The 16,808-nt window shown below is 36.7% G+C and overlaps 1 protein-coding gene across 7 annotated transcripts in view; it reads right to left on the minus strand.

Annotated features, from left to right (window-relative positions):
• The window catches only part of diaph2 (diaphanous-related formin 2), a 350,703-nt gene extending 337,396 nt beyond the window's left edge, over window positions 1-13,307 (minus strand). For 5 of the 7 annotated variants that reach the window (XM_043256805.1, XM_043256804.1, XM_043256807.1 and 2 more), the window contains exons 1-2: window positions 13,243-13,307; window positions 12,316-12,645 (exon numbers count right to left, since the gene is read on the minus strand). In XM_043256805.1, the coding sequence (XP_043112740.1) occupies window positions 12,316-12,402 (87 nt within the window). In that variant the 5' untranslated portion in view covers window positions 12,403-12,645; window positions 13,243-13,307. Of the gene's footprint in view, window positions 1-11,128; window positions 11,198-12,315; window positions 12,646-13,242 lie in introns of those variants that run through there. The other 2 variants (XM_043256803.1, XM_043256808.1) reach the window with 2 other exon arrangements.
• Between the last annotated feature and the right edge of the window lie 3,501 nt (window positions 13,308-16,808).

Consider the following 16,808-nt stretch of genomic DNA (forward strand, 5'->3'; position numbering starts at 1 on the left):
AAAGACTTTTGCGGAAGGATATTGTTAAAATAATAATGACTGAATTGGGATTATTGTATTACAGATCCAACAGCCTGAAGTGGCTTCCTAGTGTAAGGCCCTGTATAACACGGATGTGCATTTGTTATTGAAAGTAATTAAAATCCTAAAATCTAATTAAAAACCATTTAACAACTTTGCATAATTGTGTTTTGACTCTAGGGCTGGTCATTAATATTGCAGCTCGACAACATATCAGACAGTCAAACGGGCCAAATATTGCATTATGATTTAACGACATACCTTCAGGGCAACAGAACTTTATTAAATTCTTTATCAAAATAAAGCTTTATTCATTACAGAAAATTCCCCAACCCCCACAATAGCAGTATTAATGCAGTACCCAGCTCCTGCGTAAAGAGCGACATAAATTGCAGTCGAACAGGTCAACGCATTACACAACTACTTAGGCACAACTAAAAGTTAGCTAACTGAAGACACTCGAGAGGAGAGAACAGCTTTATTTTCGGTTTGAGTGTCCTGATTTAAGACTCGCATGTCAGCAGATGTTCCGCCACTAGATGGCACTCAGCAGTCAACACACACACAGTTGGTCAATCAATGTTTTACAAAAGCCATTCGAAGCATTAAACGGCTTTACAAACATGGCCAAAATTTTGGAAAGAAGAAAGTAGCTTCTAGCCGACGCCATCTGCTTCCCTGGCCATTCTAACATTGGGAAAACAACCGGAGAGGATGGGGATAGCAACAAGAAGCTGTTGCTAATGCTTTCTGGGAAATCGGGCTATTTTAATTGGTCTTAATTGTACTCAAACAGTGGATCGCTTGAACCTAACAGTTCTTGGCAACTCGCAGTCACTGCATCTCGAGAACTGAGCTTTCGGTGGCCAGCAGCTCCTCTCGTTCACACTCTTCACACAGGGATGTTTTAATTAAATACAGAGCTGGGGAAAGCGCGTCAAACTCTATAATAGACTAACACAAATATCAGGCTGGATTTCACAGCCAGAATCAAGATATTAAAAAGAATGGGTTTCTAACTGGTCATAAACCTTTGGTGATGCGGATAATCCTGCAGCAGAGTAAAGCCCAGATCACTCTTGATTAAATATCAGCGCTGCTCTTGTATTGTGGAGTGCTCACAAAAGCTTTGACCACTACCTTACTAGAATAAACACTGATTGTTGGTTGTATTTGCCCACAGAGTGAGAGTGGAGGCCAACAGGATACCAAAAAAAAAAAACCTGATGCGAAGAGAGAGACAATGGTAATAGCACAAAAGGGGGTGGCTATAGGACACGTCAGGCGAATCAATCATTTATTCATAGAGACTAAAGTGCAGAAAATGACATAAATGATGTTGAATCATTTGTGAATAATTGCATAATGATTTAATGTTCAATCTGTTTAAAATAGCATCAATTAAATATGCCACAGTATCCACTATACATAGTAAACTTTTTTTAACATTTTTTATCAAATTGCTGTTGCCACAAAGGCCACCACCTTGTTGTAAAATCACTAGGTGTGCACAATATATTTCAGTGTCATATCAGTTATCAGCTGATATGTTTAATGTTCACACTAATATTAGATAGTCTACATATTAGCAAACCAAAACAGGAATTTTCATACTGCAAGGTATAATGTTGAAGTCCTTTGAAGTGTTACAACACATTTTATCTTTGTTTTAGATTATTTTATTTATTATTATTTTTCTTATTATTGCATCATTATAGCCTCATTGTTGTAGGAATTTGACTTTAAAATTTATAAACTTAAATATTTATATTAAGAGCAAAAAAAATGCTGGTTGTTTATTTATTGCTATTATCATTATTTGGTTGCATCCAAAAACTGAAACAGATTGTGTAATACACAGCCACCTGGTTCACTGCTTCAATACGAAGTTTTAGTCAAAGCTTTTAAGCATTCATTTACATTAGATGCACAACTAAGGCTGATGCCTACTAATGTGAAATATCTCTGTACTCAGAGCTCACTTAAGTGAAAATGGCCACGGAAAACAACTGTAATTCAATCCCCCCTGCTTTAAACGTTGACATTAACATGCTGAAATGCACATTCAGCTGTGATGTTATCTCCAACTCATATTAGCCAATATAAAATTGACAAACGGCCATCAATTTTCCACGAGAAAGCAGCACAACAAATAATTTGCAGAGGCTGGCGCTGTGTCAGCCCTGCTGGGGAGTCTGGGGTGATGCCAGACGTGCCTATTCGCCATCTCTGCAGAGATACTGCAGCAGGCCTCGTCGATCCGTGTATGCAACTACAGTACATCATCATTTTCGCAATAAGGCAAAGTGGGAACATCCAGCAGAAGAGGTGGTCGACTCTTTGACTTCATTTTCAATCCGTGGCTTATCTGAGTGTAGCCAGATAAGGCAGGGCCTGCAGATGTAATCTGTCTAATGATATACAGACTTAAGCTCTTTCCGGTGTTTGGCTTTCTGTGGTTCTCCCCCAAACAGAGAGGAACCAGCTCGACAACTCGCTCTTTCACTTCAGGAGGTAAAACGGTGATGTCATTGTTGGCGTGCAAGTCTAATACATGTGCACTAAATATACTTTGCGCACACCCTCAAATCAGTTTCTTTTTTCCGTCTACTCCACGTTTGACCAGGTCTTTTTCTATGCGGTTATTGTTCTCCATCATGACAAGTCACTTCACCATCTAGTCAAGTTGTAAGCATTCAGAGTTAATCAGACCATAATCATAAACTGACTCCGTTATAAACCGAGGCCATCGCTAGTCAGAGCAAATGGGGAAAGAAAAGTGGAAGAACAGAATACACTCTATAAGAACTGAAAAGTCATCGCAGCCAATATCCTGTTTCTATGCAGGAGTTACTGTGCATTGTAATACCATACACAAGACGAGCAGTGTTAGCTTTAGCTTCTGTATTAACAGACAGTCAGACGTTTGGACACACCAGAACTAAATTTGTTTCTCATGGTCTGGAAAACATTTATGTTAAAGTTTTTTGAAGGAATATTTATGTAGCTGATGATACATGGGACAACATTTTGAGCATTTTTGCCATCAACAGCCAACCTGGTGAGAAACAGGGCCCACAACCAGCCTAAATTATCCAGATAGAAATTTGTTAAAAAATTTTAATGGGATAGTGCCAAAACAACATCGCTCAAAAAAAGTAACCAAATTGTTGCCATGTGTATCACACTGCATCTATCAAGCATGCAAAAAAAACAAACAAACAAAAAAAAATTCATCAAACTATGTTATGCACATTATATATTACATTTTTTTTCACATCGATGGCAATGTGAAGATGATGGGTTTTCCCCTTCACTACATAAAGATCTTATGAAGCCGCAGTCACCTATAGCTTGCACAGAAAGTCCAAAACAAACTCCTATGAGAAGTAATAAAAAAATCCCTAATATATACTGATTAAAGTAAGAGTTAAGTAGTAAGAATAGTTTTTTTGTCAATTATACAACTATACATTAATAAAAATAAATATCTTTACCATTATCATCACATTTGACATTTCCGTACCCTTCTAAAATTGCTACTGCCCTGTAACATAACTGACTATGAAACTTTAGCTATATGCCATTTATCTTTATTTGGGGATCAAATATTTTCTGGCTCCACGTGAATTTTATTTGGTGAGAAAGGGGCCAAAATGGCTCTTCTGGCGTTGAAGGTTATGTCAGTTAATTATCTGACATGCAGGCAAAAAAAATATTTTATTACGGTTTAACTGATTTTTTTACATTTTATATTAATGAAAAAAAATGCATTACGTCATGAATCCCCTGCAGTTCTCTCACAAATCCAAATTTGGTAAATCCTGAAATACAACATTAATAATGGCTTGCGTGCTGCATCACAGTCTGCCCAGAATACTCCTGAATTCAACAGAAAAACCACTGCCATTTCTAGTAACTGATGTCAACACTGTATTACTGGTTTCATCACTGCAGATAATGTAATTGTTTCTGGTGTGCCTTGTGGCTCGAGCTCAGTTTTAATTTAGAAATGTGCAGAGTGACTAAAGCTGAATAGACTCTAGAGATGAAAGATAACTTTGCAACTGAAACAAGGACTACATTATGTCCCAAGTTGTCCTCTCCCCACATCACATGGCCAACCAAGGTCACTCTTTATGTGGCACGGGAACTTGTCAACAATTTTTGTTCAAATCACTAACTACTGCAGAGCATGTAGCACAATGAATCTGTTAAACCAAGCTACAAATCTTGTAAGAGACGCTGACATTTTAACCTCAAACATCAGATGTAAAAAACATCTGACTGCTTTAGAAAGTCCATACAATAAAAACAAAACCTACCGTTAACCTAAGGTGAATGCTGTTTTATGAATGTACTGTGTGATTATTTGTGCATGTGGGAGGAAGTTAATCATATTCAGTGTTAATATAATAACACAATTGAAGGAACAGTTATTTTAGTCTACAGTAAATTATTGAAAGAAAACTGCATGTTAAACTGAGGTATTTGATCTATCCAAGATGATTTGATCTTGACCAAGAAGAGTGTGTTTGACGTCAGCTTGCTAATGGACTAATCAATGTTTCAAGATAGTAAATGTAGACCTGGAACTCAAAAAAAAATGACGCCTTCTGCATTTACACAAAAGCATCTGTCAAAATGGTTTATTACACAATTTACAGACAAAATTAATCGATCTCTACAATTCATTTTATTCTGCAAACTAATTCCTAAGTGAAATTAAATACTCGATTAAATTTAGCAATCGTGAACTGTGAAAGATAGCGTTTATATGAGAACGCAGCCTAGTGGTTGAAGAAAAGTAGAAATAATAAATCAATAAATAAGCACAGGTCACATCACCATAATGTTTTAATTGGTTCAGAGATGAAGCATGTTATTAGATTGTTTATATCAATATCAAAACTATTTTAAAATAGTGTTCTATAATGAATCATTCACACTATAGTCAAGAAAGTGCATTAACAAAATAAATAAAAAATTTAAACAGACTAGTTATTGTACCTAAAGCAATGACTGCTTTGTGTGACAGATTTAGTCCTCTATGACAGTTGTGTGCCAAAATAGGACAGGTGTCCATGTATGCTCCTATTGACTTCATGAACAAACCCTTTCTCCATTAAAAAATCTGCCCAATCAAACAAAGCTCCACTGTTCTCAACATGCAAACAAACTGACTCATTTGAATATAGCGAACATGCTAGCATCTGAAAAAAAAAATTGCCTTTTGTGCAGCACAGTCCAGGAAAGACTAATGACTTCAAAATACTGGAGGGGCCCTCATGAAATAACCCATCCCAAGAGCTTTGTTGCCTTAACATGGGAAAAGTCTTTGGTGTGCTGGTTATTTCAGGAAAGCTGAGCCAATGTTTATGTTTCTTTGAAACATGCAGAGATATGGTGGTGTGAACAGCTTTCTTTGGACAGCCATCTCATGTGATGAATTCAAGAGAGAGAACCCCCTCCCAAATGACAACATTCAGTATTCTGAGCTCCACTTCTACTGATATGACTGCCTCGTGTCATGTGACAATGTGAGCATTATGAATAGAGTGTTGGAGTGTTGCCAGACAAATCTGCTTGACAGGGTGATGTCAGAATGATCAGGCTGTGCTTCCCCCAGACTAACTAAAGCACTTCCCTTCCCTTACTTCCTGTGAGCCCCCAGACACTCAGCATGTGCTCTACTTCCTGTTAGTTTCTCCAACACCCTCTTTAAAATGGCCAGCTACCAAGTCAAACTTGATTCAACTGGATGTAAAGTTTTGAGATTAGAAAAAAAAAAAAAAAAAAAAAAAAAAAAAAAAAAAAACAAGTTACAACAAATTATCAAAATGTATAATAAATATTTTAGACTTTTGATTACAAGACCATCAACTTATTTGAATAAAATTAATTAAACGAGCCAATGAATGAAAAGAGAAACTAACCACATATTATTTGGTTATTTGATTATATTCAATTGTTCTCTCAAATAATGCAGATAATATAATTTGTAAATTATTAAAATAAACAAAGACACATGACCACAATGCACTGTTCTGTGTAGTTAAAAACATTAAGTAGATGGTCCACACAAAAACAGATCTACCTCAGTGAACTTCTTACTATGCTGGCATTACATTAGACATTTAAGAGGACCGCTACTTGCATACTAACATACAAAATATTCCATACTACTACAAAATACCTGCATCAGTATAACACAAGTATCAAGTTATAATAATCAAATCTGACATTGTTTCATTCTGCACACAGAGATCATCATTATGATCAATAATGATGAATTTAAACAATCCTGACAAGTCAAACAAGTCAAGGCCAAACAAGCACAACTCTGTGTTTTTAACGTGGCTTGGGACAACTGGCTGGCCAAAAGCCCAAAAGTGAGTGGTTACATTTGTTCTAGGGAAACTAAGTACAGCTGCCCCTATTCATTTTTTTTCTCATGAGAAAAAAAAAGAACAGGTTATTTAAACAGCATGTACTTCTATAACACACCCAAGATAGTTTTGATTATCACTGAAGAGTTATTAGAAGTGAGAAACACCCAGTGTTTTTCTATACGCATTCATGTGAATAAAACAGCTCACAGCAATGATGAGGAATTATTCAAATCTGTTTCACACATTTAATCTGGCCATTCACACCTCTGCTTTGAATAACGCTGGACAGCAAAAGGCCTCCACACCACCTCTCATCCATTCCTTTTATTTCCTTTATTAAAACAGGTATATAATCGCTTTTCAGGGTCACTGGCTTTCACAACAAACACTGTGTATTTTATTTTAGTCACTTACAGCACGAATACACAAGGACATGCTGTACCGATCGCCTGCACTAATCTGCACTCTGTTACGGTCTGTTACATAACGGCAGCCAGGCTTATATTCTATTTTAAGATTTTCATTCATTTGCAATGGAATTTATCGGAGGTAAACTTCCATTCAGTCTGTGCTCAGGAATGCCTTTTGAGGAAACAAGCTGGTATGCGAATTCCGCTTACATGACCTCATCCGGCAGGCTAAGACTTTCATTCCATAAATGCAAAACTCGCATTATTGTACACTGTAAGTCGGGTGCAAAAAAAAGAACAGACTAACAGAGTGTGTCAACATCGCAAAAGAAAACCGAACACAAATGCCAAAACTGTGTTTGTCTTTATGTGTACCACAAACAGAAGCCGTGAATCAAACTGAGGATCCATGATGTCATTCCCAATCTGAAAGTTGTAAACAAACGCAGCATTCTTAGTACCTCCTCTTGCTCCCTGTGGTTCTGATCCAGGGGCTGACTGTAAAGATTAGACCCAGTGCATTGCAGAAATCTAACGCTCAGTGATAACGCTCAGCTTGCTCCAGGGGTTATAACCTTCCTCTAATCCAGCTCAGGACAGATTTATCATAAGACCAGTGATGGCTCTTATTCAAACAAACTTCTATATTCAATGCTGGAATATAATGGCAACACACAAAATGGCCATAAATTGTGTCCACCCCCAAGTTGAAGATAGTTCACAATGAGGTCAACACATTGAGCTTGCTGTAGACGTACATTTATGCATTACTTTTTAAAATGTAAAATAATATAAAGTCACTGTATTTAACAATAATAACAATTAAATAGTTTTAAAATTAATATTTTTGGAAAAATTCTTGAAACAAAATTAATATTCAAAATATATAACTTTTTTTCCTGCAATCCTGCTGCATTATTGAATAAAATAAAGAAATTGCTAATAAGCAAATCAACACCATATAACCAATAGCACACAATCTGGGAACAAAAAAAATGATATTAAGATTATGCAGGTGAAAGTGCTCGTTTTTGAAAAAACAGCAGCGAGTATGCATCATAGCGTGAGCAAGATGAGACATGACTCAAACTCACTATACTGACAATTTCTAACACGATTTTCCATGCACCATTTTTTTTTTATATCCAGAGAAGTCACATGATCATGATCACTAAAATCACTAGACGCACCTACGTTCTGTCACAAACAAAAGCTGTCACTCAAATCACCAACTCCTACTGACAATGAATAGCATCTGGTATCTTTGTGAAAAGTTACTGTAAGTTTGACTTTAGGTCACTACTTAAATATCTGCAATGCATTGTTCTAACTTAACAAGCCACAACTAGTTTTGTTTAAGCCACACACACATATATACCTTTTACAAACTTAACAATCCTTCTGTGATTGCCTTTAACATTTGCTGAAAACAACAGTATGAAGCCATATAAGGTTATTTGACTCTAAATCCCCTCTTACCAGTCATTAAAAACTTTGTAATATTTAAGTATTATCCTGCCCTCCAGCCATGAAGCGCCACCCTATTTCAAGCTGTCACAGATGTTAGCTCCATTTTCGCTCACAAATATTCTACTTTCCAATGAAATCATAAAATAAACTACAACCAAATATGTCATTGTTATACATCAACAAACATATGCATTCCTTGCCTTTTACCGTAATTAATGCTGAAGACTAAATTGTCTAGAAAGAAAGCTAAAATGTTAAACTTCACCCTTCCAGTGTATAACTTCCTCAATTTTGTGCAACTGCAGACGTTTTGGACTTGCCAAGTACGCAGATAAGTTAGGCAACAGAGAACATGCTTGGCACCAAATCAGCCAGAAGGGTGGGCAACAGTGAGATCACTAGTGTAAAAGAGAGTGACGTCAGTGTTAAGAGTATTTGTGAGTGTGTGTGAAAACCACAAACTCCAGCGTGGTTCCCGCAAGTCATGAATTTAGATCAAATTCGAACATCTAATTTAAGGGCACAAACTGTTTTTAAAAATTCTTAATTAGGATTTCAGGAGGTCATTTAGTTTTGGTGGATGGAAAGAGAAAAATTGTGATATAGCTCAACATGATGATTAAACTTCAAAAGGTTATGACCTCATTTAATAAATGTGAGCATTGCAAGCATCAATGTCAGGTGCTGCACTCCTTCATGCACTGCCGTTCCTGGGAAATGCTATATTTCTGGTGTTCCAAAAAAAGCCACCTGATGGCAATAATAAATTAGCATTTTCAATAAGCCCATCTGCTGTTTTGTTCAGAAAATCAACAAATTTTTATGCAGTGAAAATGCAGTTGTAGCTTAAATGTCAACGGCTGGATTGACAAGAAGCTGATACATAATATAAAATCTAAGCAATTAGCACATACACGTTTCACTATTTAATTAACACAAATCAACTAGTTGCTTAAAATAATATAATTGATACTTTTGTCTCATCCCAAGGCTGAATCTCAAGGTTGAAATGTTAAGTTTATTTTTTTATAAAACTTTTTTGTTTTTGTGAAAACCTATAAATGAACTGTAAACATTGCTTTTTACAAAGACATTGTGCTACCCCTCTCAAATGGCATTCATTTTATTTGTGCAGGTCTTAAATAGTCTTCAACTAGACTAATAGTCTTAAAGGGATAGTTCACCCAAAAAATTTAATTTGATGTCTATCTGCTTACCCCCAGAGCATCCAAGATGTAGGTGACTTCAGCAGAACACAATGAAAATGTAAAAAATTTTAACTCAAACCATTTAAGTCTGTCAGTCATATAATGGACCTCAATGGGCACCAAACGTTCTTACAACTTGTTATGATACATTGAGGTGTTAAGAAAAAAAAATGAACAGTATTTATATATGTTTTCCACCTCTGATACACTACAATCTCTGACTGTCCTGAGCTCATTGTCCAGCATGCACATTAACATGATCTGGGATATAGATATATACACATAGATCCTGACGTATTTCAGCCCATAAAAACAATCACTAATGAAGCATTTATGTATTGATCTATGTGCCAGAGCACGTTGACGCATCACACACCGGATGTTGTGAATGAGCTCAGGACAGTTGGAAATTGTGAGGTATAAAACAATTATATAAATGCTGTTCAGTTTTTTGAACAGAGCAATCTTTTCAATCTTTTTTAACACCTCAATGCATCTCTACAAGCCGCAGGGTTTAATTCGTTTTCGTCTGTGTATCTTTTTGTGTATCTCAAAACTTTGGAACATTAGGTGCCCGATGAGTTAATTATATGACGGAGTTAAAAGTCTTTATTTTTGACCTACTGAAGAAACAAAGTCAACATCGTGGATGCCCAGGGATTAAGCTGATAAACATTGAATTTTAATTTATCCCTTTAAACAAAGAATTAATGAATAAATGAATGAATGAAGCATTTACACAGCACTTTATTGTATATTGCTCTACACCCAAATCGCTTTACAATCATGTAGGGGGATCTCTCCACAAACCACCACCAGTGACGGTGAAAATAAATGCAATATTAATTATCAATCATTTGTCTCCTCTGTGTCTCTCTACGTCACCATACTCCCATTTTGAACTACATATGCTCTTCTGTCAGCCGTGATATGTTTTGTACATGCACTGATGGCAGATCAAAATTTAACAATGTAATTTACTCGGCAGTCAATGGGACAGTCACAAGCCTCCCACTAAAATATCTTAAATTGTGTTCTGAAGACAATCAAAGCTTTTACAGGTTTGGAAAAACATGGGGCTAAGTGATTAATGACAAGCTAAAACCTAAAAAGTTGTTGACTTGGAGTTTTATATTAACTTATTTGAGTTCTGAATCATTGCAGAACATTTGGAAAAGGATAAGGACCACTATACTAGTAGACAAAATGTGGAGTGTTTTCAACTACCCAAGCCACACCCACCCCACTCATGTAGACCTCCTAGCCGTTCTGTGGGAATAAGACGGATCTAAACACCACCTAATCATAAACGAGCATAACAACATGCCCATATTTCTCCAAATTTGAGGCAGCATGGGACACAAAAAGTTAGCTGTAGCATGCCTACCACACTACAGGGCACTGTTCAACTACAGCTACAAATATGGCTATCAGAAAGACTCCATCTGGCTTCCAAAGGTTTACATTCCACAAAGCAAATAGAGCTCATAAACGGATGGATTCCTGCAGCTCCCAAAAGAGCGCTGTCATTATGAAGCTGGTACAGGACACGCTCATTTGACTGGAGACAAGCTGTTAAGCAAAGTTGCGATGCGTATGCGGATTACAGACTTAGACACTCATTTACCTCACTTGATCTGAAACCCTGCTGTGACAATAAGCTCTGTCCGAGACCTTACAAGACGACTAAATGATCTTCAGACGGCTTTGTTAAGTCTACAGGCAAGGACGCAACTTTTAGGAAGCAAGGCTGTCTTGTAAAGTAATTAATACATTCATGAGGAGGCTCCTTGAAATAGAACTGTCCTACATTCAGTTACCAGCATTACATATTTAGAAGTCAACGCAAACAAATCCTAGGTCATTAAAAGTGGCATATGACATATGAGAAGGCTTTGCAGCAGTTATGAAGTAATCAGTTCCCCACAAGTATGATATATGGTAATACTAAAATACTTGGGTCTGTATCATACAGTTGACAAATAACAAGCATTTAGTAACAAGCAGACTGTTCTATTAATACTGAAGCCTTCGGTTAGATACTTTATTTCTTAAAAATCACATGATGCCACCGATAATCTTGATACTAGACACAACAGACAAATAGCTTCACATATCACACAGCCCTACTTCTCCCTGAGGTCAGTAAGTCAGCAAACTTTCCACAACGTTATAAAACTTTCAAAAAGGCAGCGCGCGTGAACCGAAACAAACAGTTCTAGTTTCACTACTAAACCTTTGAGATAAGCGTAACCATCCATAAAGGTTCAGGACTATCACACACACACTACTCCAGACCCCACTGACACTCACAGAGTGTTTTGACAGCACATTATCACGAGGTTCAGGGTCCTGTGAAGTAATACACTGATAGGTTCAACAGCTCCACTAGAGACTGCTGACTGAGATGGTTAATCTTTGCAGTGAAAATACACTCCAGGTTAAAGAGGGGGGGGAAATAAAAATTGTTGATCGATATAACAAAAATGGTCAAATTCTTTACTGCTGAAGTTATCTGGATGTACTCCAGAGGAAAAAAAAACAGCTTTCAAAACCAAAATTCTGACAGGGTCACTTCACAAAAAGAGGGCCTCTTGCGTCCCTCATGAACAAGTCTAAACAATAACTTTAACAATAACAAGCTGAAACCAGCTTCTACTATACGTTACGGGTATTTTTTCTTTTTACCCAGGGTTTTTTTATTCTAAACAAACACACGCAACACCCGTGATCCTGCAAAATATAAAAATTTGTTTTGCATAGCTAAGAAATAACAACAGTGAACTAAACGAATCCTGAAAATAAAATACATACCAGCTTTTTGTTTTTGCTCTCATCTTCACTGGATTTCTTTTTGGAGGGTTTATTTGGGTCCTCCCCTCCAGCTGCCTGCTGATCCATCTTTGGAATGAAACTTCACTTCAACGGAAACTTTGCTTAGTATTTCCCACGAGTTTGCAAACGCTTATGAAAATTCACGTTCCTTCAAAAGCCATGCCATCCACGAAGAAACAAAATACGAGTTGGGTCCTAAACTATTCCATGTGCATATCCAGTAGAATATGATGTAACATCTGTGAATGAAGCGGTCCAAAAAATAAGGTGTGGTGAGATTCAGTCCGGTCCAAAACAGCTACTTAGAGTCTGAGGGAGAAAACAAAAACAAACCTCTGTGTTATAAATTATAATACAATACAATAACATTTCGTTAGTGCTTTGTAACGTTAACTATATGAAAGCGCATGAAATAACTACAATAAAAGGTATAGAGCTATATATATATATACACTTTCAGTTAAGAGCTTGTAAACTTCTGTCGATTTTAATACATGAATGTAGAATTAAAACAATAATCTGAAGACACATTTTTTTGTCATTTAGTAGCGTCAGTTTAACAATGCGTTTAATAAATTTGACATTCGAGCAGTTATGTAGTAAGTCTATATTGAAATACAAAAATATTTACGAGTCTTGTAAAAAGTCAAAGGAAGTCTGTGAGTTCTATGCAAAACAGCAAGACTGTTTATAAAATAAACACATAACTGATTTTATTCAAAGGAGAAATGACCGCTGCTATCCAGGCGGTTACTTTCACACAGGAAACTGTTATTCCAGCGCTATGTGGCTTAAAGAAAAAGTGTACAATAAAGACATGGGCTCTCAACACCAAGTCCGCTTACATGGACTCAGCGAATTAATATTAAACAGCCAAATAGTCAAGTAATAATGTAGAAAACTCACAAAATCTCATCCAAGGCTTACCAACACAACCAAACGCACGAGCCAGGCCCACTATTGTCCCCGCCTATGGACGCTTACCAATGCTCGCGAATAGTCACGTGGTAGACATATCTCGGCAATGATTGGTCAGTTTAGTGTTACATCTGGACTTTGAAGGCGGGATTTCTGCACTAATAGCGAGGATGCTGCCTGCTTTGGCTGTACAGGAGAACCGATTGCTATGTATATGGATAGGCTTCAACCAGTGGAAGGAATATTATTTGCATAGCAGCGCAAATCAGTGCATTGGTGTAAAGTACATAAAATAACAGAATGTGTTATAAAAAGTATCATCTACTTTTTTTTCCTAGAAAGTACATTATTTTTAACAATGTCTCACGCTATATATACACGTAGTATATATGAAACAGCCTGAGTAAATGATGTCCATTTGAATTTTTTATTGAACTTTCCATTTAATAGTTTTACAAACGATTTAATGTTTTTCCTTTCTTGCAAAATATGCGTAAAATGTGTGATGGATTTGGAATACCCCCCATTTTCACACACACACACACACACACACACACACACACACACACACACACACACACACACACACACACACAAAAACTGAAACAGAAAGTCACACAGAAAATATTGTGAAATATCAATGCATTATTGCACAACAAATATAAGACAAAGCTATAATAGTAATCGTGCTCTCCATTTCTGTAAATACGAACTCTAACAGAGCAATCACAGAAGTAAATCTTGTTTAATTCCAAGTGCTTATCAACTTCAGTTTTGTCCAACAACACTTGAAAGTAAATTCACCAGCGAGAACTTTGTCTTTATACGGGACATACCTAATTTTGTGTTTAGTTACTACACAGTCAATTTGACTTTAGTTTTAATCTCTTTAATACAGAAATTACTACACACAATGTGCAAAAAAATAACAATTAAAAGAAATCTGAAACATTTTAATTTGTGCATTTGTGTCATGTTTACTAAATGGCTGAAAAAGGTAATTAAGGCTTTTTTTAAATCTTTATTAAGTGCTCGCTTCTTACCCTTTCTCTCTTTCTCTTGTTCTCACATCACACACAGGTTTACACATGGGCGTCACAACTACCCAGTTGCTTCCACAGCTGCTGTCCTCTAGTGTGGATGCATACCATCTATACAAATGATACATAATGCGATAATAAGAGGGCTGATGTTGTGTTGAAGAGGTATTATACACAAACAAAGTCACAATCGGAATGTGTGCGTGTCAAAATCACTTCAGCTCTAACCTGAAGAGCACTGAAGGTGAAAATGCAAACCGGTCAAAGTTTATTTGGTTACACAAACAGTGCAATGAAGCTAAGTGAATGGGGGAAGTCAGGATCACCCGCAGGGAGCATAAGTTTCACACATTGTGTACTGGCCTCATCACAGCTTACGTGGGCAGAAGTTTGAAGGGTGTGCTTTATCTTTAATCTTCCAGATGGGGAACGCCACATTAACTGCCTTTCAGATACTCTATGTCTTGCATTAGATACATACAGTACAATAAATGATGAGGTCGGGACAATTAATAAAAAAGCATACTGCAATGAGAATATTCAAATGCTTAATAAATGTGCTTGTTCACTTTTTCCATATAACTACATATACACAGTATATATGTTGAAAATAGATTTTATGTGTCTTGTTTTATTTATTTATTTGTTTGATTTAAATTGTACAAATTGTCTTTTTGGTTTATTTATTTTTTTTATTTTCAATTTCAGTTGTTATCGTAGCAATTTTTTTTGTTCTCTTAGTATTTTGCAATGCGGGCGCAGGGCGTTAACCACATCAGACATAAACTTGACAGTCTGGTTATCATTTGCAGCACCTGCCAATACTCTGCCGCTTCTTTTGTGGTTATTCAGCTGAACGTCTTCAGTTGTTCTTCAGAATCTGTCATTATGCTTTTAATAAAGTTCTGAAATAAAATAAAAAAATTAGAAACATATTTATCAAGAAAAGAGGTTTCAAGCATCTACCAAAATCCATTTCTTCGTTATACAGAGGATTTGAAAACGTTGTAATCGAGCTGTGTTACAGAGATACCGCGGTGTCAAGAGATATATTCTGCTCTATTTGTTTACATGAGTGGTTTATGCATGCAGCACCCTCATGCCAGGTCTATAATTAGATACCAGGGTCACTTATCCATTACGGACAGCAATTTCCCATGGTTTGATTTCGCCATTTAACTCAGTCCTGCCCATATGAGACTGTCGCTTTTAGTACTTGTTCCTGTTCACTAGGCCCTGTCGACTGATTCATAGTGTCACAGGGCAAGACAATGAATTTCCATTTACAAGAGATGAACTGTAAACCCGACTTGTGACTTATAATCATATGAATGTCTACTCTGATTACTGAAGTGTGAAGAAAACCTTCTGTATTTTGTGGTGTGTGAATTGCATTGATCTGGACCTGTTTCTCCCATTATTGAATACTTCAAAGTACTAGAACAGACTCAAAACCTTTCAGTGTTTCTAAAAATATAACTCCTAACCAAAATAAGGAAACATCTTGCCAGTGGACACAATACACAATCAATAGTTTGATCGCTTCAGAAATGTTCTACAAATAGAGGGGTTTTTTTTTGGTTCTCCGTGTTTTTTCACGTAATGTTCCTCAAAGTTTTCCAGCTAGCACAACCTACAGCACTAGAAACTTCTGGTCGTTGACTGGCTGCCATCCAACATTTGAAGCTAAACCACTTTTAGGGTTGCAGACGTGTTCAGCTGCTTCAGGCCCTGTTGTAAGCTTGTTTAGACTTGGGAGATAAAAAGAAATACGGCGATACATTATTTATTGCCTTTCCATCATATCTCATAGAAGACCCATTGACTCCAATGGTCGGCTTTCTGAAAGAAACTGGACCTCTTGCAACATTTGCAGTGAGTAGACATTTCAAACTTTTGCAGCATTTCACCTTTCCAAGGAGATGTTTCAGAAACACTTAACCCCCTCACTCCAAGGTAAATGGCTCCATTTGTCATTACGCATTCAGCACTAAGAAGAGGCTACTTTCTAAGCACAGAGAGATTGGAGGTGGGTCAATACACTGAATTTAGAGACGTTAGGCGCTCTTTCACAAAAGACTTGTCGATGAAATTGCTGAAGGTACAATCAATAACTGCTAAAACAACAATGCCTGAGCCGTGGGACTTAGTTTTATGTTTGCAAAAACAGGCGTGGAGTTGACAACGTTTGGGAGCGTTAATATGTGGGCATTTGCTCCTTAAGCGCCACAAATGGTCAGCCGTTTACCATGTTAATCTTGTAGTGTAACTTTCTCATACTGGTAAGAAAGGGAAAAAATTACTCATTCTGGAAAGGAAGTTACTGTTCATCAAAAAGTCTGCTGTTTCAGAACACACAACATTTGAAACGTTCCTCAAAATATAATTTCCCAAAATTCCCCACAATTTTTTTCTTGTATTTTTTACAACGAAAAAAAATCATATAAAAGTGATTAAGTGATGACACAGTTTTCATTTTTGGGTGAACTACTGTATATGTATATGTGCCTGGCA

The sequence above is a fragment of the Puntigrus tetrazona genome, chromosome 14, assembly GCF_018831695.1.
Source record: "Puntigrus tetrazona isolate hp1 chromosome 14, ASM1883169v1, whole genome shotgun sequence".
NCBI lineage: Eukaryota > Metazoa > Chordata > Actinopteri > Cypriniformes > Cyprinidae > Puntigrus > Puntigrus tetrazona.